A 9,716-nucleotide genomic window follows, 5' to 3' on the forward strand; every position below is an offset into this window, starting at 1 on the left:
TTAAAAGAAAGGCCCTCACTATTCATGTTATTCTTGGTGGTTTATTATCAGAAGTTGGTGGGCTGTTTATTATCCCGACTCGAATTGCGTGCCGGATAAGCCCATTCTTTCTCCCAAATACCCGTTCTCACTTCTTCATTTTGTATTTCACAGCTGCGACACTTCGCAGCGACGAGAATTTTCAAGCTGCTACACTTCAAGCTGCGACGGTAAAGCTGCTACACTTCATTCTGTTTGAGCACCGCGACGTGTTTAACAAGGTGAGTTCTTGAATTTAAATAGTTCTCTGCAAACTAGTGAATGTATTTAATGGATCTTGGTGGATTAATTTTCCAGATCTAGTTTCTGAATATGAAATTTCCATTTGAGTTTTTAATTTTTGCAATTTCACAAATTAATATGATTTCAAGGTAGGCAACCTTGCGACATAACCCAAACTTTTTCGCTGATTACTGCAGAAATTTTGAGTTTTTGCTTGCTGTGGGTAATTGTTCATTCTGTGCTACTTTAATCTTGTGGTTTTTGAATTTTTGTTGTTTGCCGTGGGTCACCGCGTTCACCTTGCTTGCTATGGGTCTGAATTTTAAATAGTGTACAAATTGTTCTTGCTAAATCCCTTGAAACATCTGTTACAATTTTGTTTGTGCAGTTAATTGATATTACTTATTGTAATCCCCTTTTCAAAAGATGGCCCCTCAATTTCGTTTATCTCACGCCGTGTACCATATGATTGAAGAATTAGTGAATTTGTTGAAAATGCAAGCGATTGTCATTACGTACTTACAATTGAAAAACAGAACGAGAAATAGACGTCGTGCGAGACAACGTCTAATTAGGTATTCATTGAATGATAGGATACCCCGTCAAGTGCAGCATTTGAATAGGCTATTGTCAGTTAGTGATGTAGACTGTTTTGTTAACCTACGTATGGATAGGAATGCATTCGGTCGTTTGTGTCATCTTTTAAGAGACGTTGGTGGGCTGCGAAGTGGTAGGTATGTGTTGTTAGAGGAACAAGTTGCAATTTTTCTAGGCATTCTAGCCCACCACAAGAAAAATCGACCATCTGGCTTTGAGTTTAAGAGATCTGGAGAAACAATTTCCCATTATGTTCATCTTGTTTTGAGAGCGGTCCTCCGGCTTCATGGCATTCTGTTGCCTCAACCAGAGCCAGTGACCGAGGATTGTGTTGATCCTCGTTGGAAACATTTTAAGGTAGTATATTATGTGTATATAACACTGTTTAACTTTGATCTACTTTTCACAGTGATTGTTTGTATATTTTAAAGAAATGTGTGTGATTCACGTTAGGGGTGTATTGGCGCCTTGGACGGGACCTATATCAATGTCCTTGTTAGTACTGCGGATAAGCCACGCTATCGCACGCGGAAGGGCCAAATCGCGACCAACACTCTTGCTGCCTGTGACCGCAGAATGAGATTCTTATATTTTCTTCCTGGGTGGGAAGGTTCAGCCGGTGATTCTCGGGTGCTTAGAGATGCTGTTAGTAGAGAAGGAGGATTGAGGGTTCCCAAAGGTTTAAGAAAACCTGAATCCTTGCTGCTTGCTGAATTTTAAAACACATATATTTTTGTTTGATTTATATCTCATAACAGCACTAAAAACCACCGTATTTGGTCTTTTTTAGGAAATTATTTTTTGTGCGATAATGGATATGCAAACTCTGAAGGTTTCTTGACCCCATACAAAAATGTTCGTTATCATTTGAAAGAATGGGGCGTTGGGAATCAAAGACCGCAAACTGCGCGGGAATTGTTCAATCTGCGCCACAGTAAAGCTAGGAATATCATCGAGCGATCATTTGCGGTTCTCAAGATGAGGTGGGGCATTCTTCGCAGCGCGAGTTTTTATCCGATTAAGATCCAAATCCGGATCATTATGGCATGCTTCTTACTCCACAATTTCATACGTGGTGAGATGATAAATGACCCAATCGAGCATGAACTTGATGGTGCACTCAGTCATGTAGTCAACGAGGAGGCTGATGGTGATGTTGAATTCGTTGATCAAGTTGAAACAAGTCTAGCGTGGACTCAAATGAGGGATGATTTGGCTAATTCTATGTGGACTAATGTGTGTATTTTCATATATATCAGGCTGAGCTTTATTTATTTGTATTTGCATTTTGATATAATGTGTGAATACCTATCCTACTTACTGATCTTTCACACTGAATTTTCTGCCATTTTTTTACAGCATCCTCATGGTAACCTCCCATGACGGAAGAGATATGATACCCTAGTGTCCTTGTGGTCGGGGCAAGATGTTGTTGTTGTGTGCAGGTGCGGGAGCAAAGCACAGCGGCAGATTGTACTACAAATGCCCCGCTAGGGAAAATCACTCGGGATCTTTCTTCTGGTGTGACAACTACCACAGTAGTCGTGGAGATGGAGGATGCCACGCAAACCCAAGATTTAACGGGGGGCTTAGTGTCAAAGGCTTTTGACAGGCAACTTAGTAATATGACAAGTGCCTTCGAGAGCGATTCTGTTATTAGATTATGGACTATATTATAGATTGAATGTCAGTGTTCTTGCAGAGCAAGAACTGTTTTTACCTAATCAAATGACATATTTTGCGGCTATGTATCGTTTACTAATCATCTACAAACTCTTTTATCATTCAAGCAAATTTGGTTGGTTTTGTAAGCAGACGGCAAATGTTGTAGATCTGACAATTGATATAAATGAGAGATAGGCAAATTCATGTCAAAATTACATGACATAATAATATACATAGAGAGTCCAACATATTATCAAAAGGTTCAGTTATAATAAACCATAATGCGCCTGCTTAAGTACAAACCAAAAGACAACCATCTTCAAATACTACACAAAAACAGTCAGTAGATTTTATAATACAAAACTCTATCATATTTTAGGTCCTACATAATTGAGTATAGTTGATGGTCGCGATGCAGGCACAATCTGCGCTTAAGCCTGACTAGGTGCGACTCTCCTTTTCCAGGACCCGCTTAACGTATCCGGGCTTCGAACCGTCAGAAAGACCTGTGAAAATCTCAAGTCTAGAGTTCTCCTTGCCAATTATATCGCAAAGATCGTACCTTTCGATCTCAGTCAGTTCAGGTATGTCGCACAGATGACGAAATATTTCTTTTCTTGCTTTCCCGAGATCCATTTCGTAGCCAATCCGCGCTGCCAGAGTGTCCAAACGCGCGTTCGTCTCAGAGTGCATCTTTCCTAGCATTTCGACGATACCAGATTCGTCATCGCTAACTTTGCGTTTGCGCTTATGCTTCGGAGGAGCCGGTGGGGGACCGTTTGTGTTCTGTCCGCTGTGCGCACTACTATCATCCACGACATTGTTCCCAAACGTTGCATGAACTTGCTCGTAACCGATGAAATCGTCGAAGCTTGGGTGGTAATCAGCAGTACTCTCACCGATTTCAGTCACAGGCTCATCTGGAGAGCTATTCTTCGCTGCCTCGGCTACTCCTTCGGCATTTTGTCCAGTTGCCCTATCTTTCCCGAAGATAACCTTCCAGTCATCCCAGAATGGCCAAGACTTTGTGCGCATTTGGCGAGCCTCTTTGTCTTGCTGTGGGGATAAATTAAAATATGCACATTATTAGATAAATTGACAAAGAATATAGCTAATAAAATTAGTTTCAAGCGACTGAGATGAACCACAAACCTTGACGATTTGATCCCATTGATCATCAGAGCAGTCAATCTTGAAATCTCCGTGCACATTGAAACCAACTCCACTCCGGTCCAGGATGTTTGACAGCAGGTTGTAGTTCCTTTTCAACGAGGTTAGCTTAGATTGAATATGTGGATTACCTTTTATATCAGTTCTCGGGAACTCCTTTTGCATCAATTCTTCAATCTTGTTCAAGTAGCCACCTCGGAACCCATTGTCCGATTTCCATCCAAGCGCCACCAACTCCTTCAATGCAGAGATGAGGACCGCTTCTTCGCGGTCAGTCCATGAACGACGCCCTCTTTCATTCCTCGGATAACTGGACCTGCGGTATTGGCTACTCCCTGAGACACATTGCAAAACAAGTAAATCAAATTCACAACCCGTGTTGTGGCCTAAACTGATTTCATATACAGACATGAGTATGTTCACAACAACCCAAACCTTGAGTGCCTTGACTGAAGTCGGTATTTGGGCCAACTCTTCGAGAATCAGCCATAGCTTCATATCAATGGAAGAAATAGCAGGATTCACAGTAAGACCACACAAAAATGTCAATTACCATATTTGAACTAACCTCGGAGAGACTTGCGAAGTCGCCGCTGTTGTCGAAAGCTTTTACGGCTGCTGAAATTTCCCGCTAGACTGCTGATAAAGAAGGAGGGAGCTGCTTTTAATATTGTTGCAATTTTGATATAACCATAAAACCCTAGGGGCATTAAAGTCATTGCATCTAATATGTTTACTACAATAAATGAAACCAAACATTGTTTCAAGTATTGATTAATTCAGTGCATGATGTAACCAAACAATGGTTATGGTATGATTAATTGCACATCCCGATTATAAATTGAGTTGAAGCCTGAACATATTATAAACTCATGACTAGAACCAAACGACTCCTTAACCTTATACTCGAGTATTTTCACCAAAATTCAACTTTAGTCGCCCTCGTCGCCAGAAGCTTTTTCCCCAGTTTTTATCTAAAGCTGAAACCACAGGATCGCAATGGGTAATTATCCTAAAAATAAAAAGATAAATAGTTCAGCATTTGATTACCAGACCTATACTGTACACAATTTCACCCATATTTACAAAGATGTTCGATACCAATACAGGGTATATATATCAACAGTATGCCCAATATTGCAGATTAACAGTAATATCACAATGCAAATAACCAAAGCATGACATATACTATCAGATAAAATGAAAATAGAGATTTCAATATCCCTGACCTGTCACTACGAAAAGTTTTCATTTTTGGACTATCCCTAGTTGAGCAATTATCTCTATTGTTCTAAGAAAACTACCAGCCTTTCCATAAAACAAATGACTCTCATAAATTAACTCCAACGATCTGCTGTCCTACAGAATAACCCCTAGAATATAATCCTAGACCAGGAAAGAGTGGAAGATCTATCTCTAAAACATCAAACGAGGTTCCATCATTTACCTTTCCCTCTCCTGCTTCTTCTAGTGGTTATACTCACTTTTCTTCCTTGGTTTTTCACAGTTTTCTTTTTCTCTACAAATGGCTGAGTCACCTCAAGTTGTGATTCTTCATTTTCTATATCCATACTTGTATGAGAATGATATGAAGCGAAAGGGTGACAACCAGGGAAAGCCCTTGATAGTGTATCAAAGGAGGAAGAAGCGTGAGGATCGGGATTGAGTCTACATTCGTGGGCTGTGTAATTAGTATAAATATTGTAAATAGTGTGTATTTTGTAAATAGGAGTGTGTATCTTGTAAATAGAATAAGGGGCGGTTATGATGCGCCTGTTGGGGGGGAAAGTCGGTTATTATGATTATTTCCCTATTAATAGTTTAGGAGATTATGATTGAAAAGGATATATATTGTATCAAGGAAAAGCCTGGGGCTTGGGCGGCACTGCCGATTGAATAAAGAATTTCTACAATTGTTTTCCTTTCAATTCTGTTCTTAACAATTGGTCCGACCTGCCGGATCCCGTCCTCACTTGAAAATGACGAGATCGCAAACGGAAAGGATGGAAGCGTTGGAAAAAGAGCAGCAAGGGATTCGAGAAGATCAGAGAGCGATGAAAGAAAGTCTGGAGATAATTACTGCTACCCTCACCGAATTATCGGTCGCCGTCAAAACTAAGTCGGAATCTCACTCCGGCGGAGGAGGGTCCAACAACGACGATGGTAACAAATCAGAGGAAGGTAGCGACACGGGCGAGAAACCCGACCAGGGGAAGAACAAAGGGGGTTTGCAATTGCCGTCGTTCGACGGAATGGACCCCATCGGTTGGCTAGCCCGTGCCAACCAACAGTTCGAGATAACCGGAACTGCGACGGAATTCCGAGTTGCAGCGGCGGTGGTGGCAATGGAGGGACCGGCTTTGTATTGGATGACTTGGCTGCGTTCTCGTAAGCCCTCCCTCACATGGAAGGAATTTTCGGAAGCATTGGTTTCTCGGTTCGATACTCGTTTCCAAGGGGACGCATTTGAGAGATTGGCTGATATTAAACAAATTAAGGGAGTCGAGGATTACGTCAATTTGTTTGTTCAACTCTCAAGTCAAGTACCGGGCTTAACCGACGCTCATTATCTCGGCTACTTCATGAAGGGTCTTAAGGATCCAATACGAGGATTCCTACGCCTATTCAGGCCGACTGAACTGGAATCGGCAATGGAATTAGCACGTGATGTAGAAGATAATTTGGCAATCCAGGGGGGAGGACGTACAAGTTTGAATTGGAATAATTCGACGCCAAGGAGAAGCGGCTGGAGTCGAAGCGGTTCAATGGCTTGGACTGACTCGATAGGAAGGCCAAGTCAGAATTTCACTAGTAGTAACTCACGTCCGGGTGAGAAATCTTCTATGTCAAGGGCCAGTGAAGCGATGCAGCATCCACAACGACCTCGTTTTACGAGGATCTCTTCGCAAGAATTGGCGGAATTAAAGGCTAAAGGGCTGTGCTTCCGGTGTCGAAAACCTTATTCTCCGGGGCATGAGTGTAGCCTCAAACAGTTGCGAGTAATGATCACCGAAGGAGAGAAGATAGACCTGCAGCAGTATGAATTTTATCAGCCAACGGGACTTGAGGAGATGAACGAGGAGCATGAAGAGTCTGGCGAAGGAGACGTTGAGTTGCCATTATATTCAATGGCGGGCATTGATACCGCTCGGACTATGCGCCTGCATGCAAAGTTGGGAGAACACACTATCATAGTTCTTATAGATAGCGGAGCAAGCCACAATTTTATATCAAGGGCACTCGTGGACCGGCTGCAACTACAGCCCGATCGAGAGGAGCGATTCGGCGTTCTCTTGGGAAACGGTTTACGCCAAGAAGCGGATGGGGCATGCCGGAAAATTGAGGTAACATTGGCGGGATGTCAGTTCCTATTAGATTGTTTTGTGTTTCCGCTAGGTGGTGTAGATATGATCTTGGGTATGACATGGCTTTCGACCTTGGGAGAGGTGAAGCACTACTACGACAAAATGATAATGAAGTTCGAAAAGGAAGGTCGCTGCATCAAGCTGCGGGGCGATCCTCAATTGTGCCGGGGACCTATCGGACTAAAATCATTAATCAACTCTCGCGATGCACAAGTATGGGCGATAGTACTAGAAGAAAAGGGGGACGCTGAAATACACGAGCAAGAAGGGGTACAAGAAGTGCTGCAACAATTTCACGAAGTATTTGGGGATCCGAAATCCTTACCACCTGAGCGAGTGACAGACCATCGCATTACCTTGGAAGATGGTACTCGGCCAGTTTCTGTGCGACCGTATCGTTATGGGCGTCACCAGAAGGACGAGATTGAACGATTGGTGAAGGACATGTTATTGGCAGGGATTATAAGACCGAGTTCGAGCGCCTTCTCAAGCCCAGTATTGTTGGTTAAAAAGAAAGACGGGAGTTGGCGATTTTGTGTCGATTATCGAGAATTAAATAAGGTGACGGTACCGGATAAATACCCCATTCCGGTGATTCAAGAGATGCTTGACGAGCTGGCTGGGGCGGTCGTTTTCTCCAAAATTGATCTTCGATCCGGATATCACCAAATCCGAGTTGCATCCGAGGACGTACCCAAAACCGCATTCCGAACTCACAGTGGTCACTATGAATTCTTGGTCATGCCCTTCGGCCTCACGAATGCACCGGCGACTTTCCAATCCACTATGAATGACATGTTCAGGCCCTATTTGCGTAAGTTTGTGTTAGTTTTCTTCGACGACATACTCATCTACAGCCGTTCGTGGGAGCAGCATCGAGTGCACTTGGAAACTGTGCTTTGGATTTTACAAGAAAATCAGTTTTTGGCAAATCACAAGAAGTGTACATTTGGTTGTCGGCAAGTCGAATACTTGGGTCACATAATTTCGAAGGATGGAGTAGCAATGGATCCGGATAAAATTAAGGCTGTGCTAGAGTGGCCGAGACCTTCGAGTATACGCGAGGTACGAGGATTCTTGGGTTTGACTGGGTACTACCGCCGTTTTGTCAGGGAGTATGGCTTAATTGCGAGGCCATTAACGATGTTATTAAAGAAAGACGCTCCCAAAGGCTTTGAGTGGACTGTTAAAGCGGAAGAGGGCTTCTGTCGCTTAAAGAGGGCTCTTACGGAGGCACCGGTGTTGGCATTGCCCCAATTTGATCGCCCCTTTGTTATCGAATGCGATGCTTCCGGAACGGGCATAGGGGCGGTACTAATGCAGGAGCGTCGACCGATTGCCTATTTCAGCAAATCTTTGGCTGATCGTACCTTGACAAAATCGGCGTATGAACGGGAAATGATGGGCCTCGCTTTAGCCGTTCAGCATTGGCGACCTTATCTACTGGGAAGGAAGTTTGTGGTGCGAACCGATCACCGGAGCTTGAAGCATTTGCTATATCAGAAGATTGTTACTCCCGCGCAGCAAGTTTGGATTGCTAAGTTGATGGGATATGACTTTGATATTGAGTATAAAACTGGAATTTCTAATGCTGCGGCGGACGCTCTATCACGACGGGACGGTGATGCCGAGTTGTCAGCATTAAGTAAGGCGGAGTGGCTGGGCTTCGAGGGGATCGAGAGCGAGCAACGGAGTGACGAGTATCTCAAGGCCATCATCGAATCAATTCAGCGGCAGCCGGACAGTAGACCGGGTTTTCGGTTGGTGGGAACGAAATTATTCTTTCACGATCGCATCACGCTACCGGCAGCATCGCGATGGATTCCCGAACTTCTTCATGAGTTCCATGATACCCCGTCTGGGGGACACGCAGGAGTATTGCGAACATATCGACGGATCGCAACCAACGTTTATTGGAAAGGTATGTTCCGTACTGTTAAAGAATATGTTGCTAAATGTTTGATTTGTCAAAAGATGAAATACGAGGCAATGTCGCCAGCCGGGTTGCTACAGCCGTTGCCTATTCCGCAACAAATTTGGGAAGATATTTCTATGGATTTCATCACATGCTTGCCTAAGTCGAAAGGATTTTCTGTGATATTGGTGGTGGTTGATAGGTTATCTAAGTATGCTCATTTCTTACCATTAAAGCCTCCGATCACTGCTCGCTCGGTGGCGGAAATCTTCATGAAAGAAGTGGTCCGCTTGCATGGAATTCCCAACTCCATTGTTAGCGATCGTGATTCCATGTTCATAAGTGTTTTTTGGAAAGAATTATTCGCGCAGTCCGGTACTCGCCTCAAGTTCTCTACAGCCTACCATCCTGAAACGGATGGTCAAACGGAGGTGACGAATCGGGTGTTGGAGACATACCTCCGTTGTTTCACTAGCGAGCAGCCCAAGCAATGGGTGAGATGGTTGGCATGGGCAGAATTTTGGTACAATACTTCATACCAAACCGCGGCGCGAATGACTCCCTTCGAGGTGGTATATGGTCGGCCGGCTCCAACTCTTCGCCGTTTTCTGCCCGGGGAGTGTAAAATGCCGGCAGTGGTTGAAACTTTGGCCAGCCGAGATGAAGTTTTGCAGCGACTTCGGGGAAATCTAATGCAAGCACAGCAGGAGATGAGCATTCAGGCCAACAAGCACCGTCGAGAC

The 9,716-nt window shown here is 43.7% G+C and overlaps 2 protein-coding genes across 2 annotated transcripts; one reads left to right on the forward strand and one right to left on the reverse strand.

Moving 5' to 3' along the window:
- The first annotated feature begins 292 nt into the window (after positions 1 to 292).
- On the forward strand, positions 293 to 2,592 carry LOC121804535. Its single transcript, XM_042204120.1, has 4 exons — positions 293 to 1,215; positions 1,312 to 1,537; positions 1,649 to 2,094; positions 2,218 to 2,592. The coding sequence occupies exons 1-4, from the start codon at positions 688 to 690 to the stop codon at positions 2,239 to 2,241; spliced, it is 1,224 nt and encodes a 407-aa protein (XP_042060054.1). The 5' UTR covers positions 293 to 687; the 3' UTR covers positions 2,242 to 2,592.
- A 188-nt stretch (positions 2,593 to 2,780) lies between these two features.
- Positions 2,781 to 4,412, reverse strand: LOC121803251 (uncharacterized protein At2g29880-like). Its single transcript, XM_042202965.1, has 4 exons — positions 4,262 to 4,412; positions 4,129 to 4,185; positions 3,676 to 4,028; positions 2,781 to 3,579 (listed from the first exon to the last, which is right to left on the reverse strand). Exons 1-4 carry the CDS (start codon positions 4,410 to 4,412, stop codon positions 2,965 to 2,967), a joined length of 1,176 nt encoding a protein of 391 aa, XP_042058899.1. The 3' UTR covers positions 2,781 to 2,964.
- Positions 4,413 to 9,716: the final 5,304 nt, after the last annotated feature.

This window comes from Salvia splendens, chromosome 1 (assembly GCF_004379255.2).
Source record: "Salvia splendens isolate huo1 chromosome 1, SspV2, whole genome shotgun sequence".
NCBI classification, from domain to species: domain Eukaryota; kingdom Viridiplantae; phylum Streptophyta; class Magnoliopsida; order Lamiales; family Lamiaceae; genus Salvia; species Salvia splendens.

What these genes read in the sequence shown, in the direction of transcription:
- LOC121804535 (XM_042204120.1), top strand. Translation starts at nt 688, where the DNA reads ATGGCCCCTCAATTTCGTTTATCTCACGCCGTGTACCATATGATTGAA. An exon ending in CTCGTTGGAAACATTTTAAG is followed by an intron (nt 1,216 to 1,311) that starts GTAGTATATTAT and finishes GATTCACGTTAG; the next exon opens with GGGTGTATTGGCGCCTTGGA. An exon ending in CTAATTCTATGTGGACTAAT is followed by an intron (nt 2,095 to 2,217) that starts GTGTGTATTTTC and finishes ATTTTTTTACAG; the next exon opens with CATCCTCATGGTAACCTCCC.
- LOC121803251 (XM_042202965.1), bottom strand. Translation starts at nt 4,412, where the DNA reads ATGACTTTAATGCCCCTAGGGTTTTATGGTTATATCAAAATTGCAACA. An exon ending in ACTTCGCAAGTCTCTCCGAG is followed by an intron (nt 4,186 to 4,261) that starts GTTAGTTCAAAT and finishes ATTGATATGAAG; the next exon opens with CTATGGCTGATTCTCGAAGA. An exon ending in CTTCAGTCAAGGCACTCAAG is followed by an intron (nt 4,029 to 4,128) that starts GTTTGGGTTGTT and finishes AATGTGTCTCAG; the next exon opens with GGAGTAGCCAATACCGCAGG.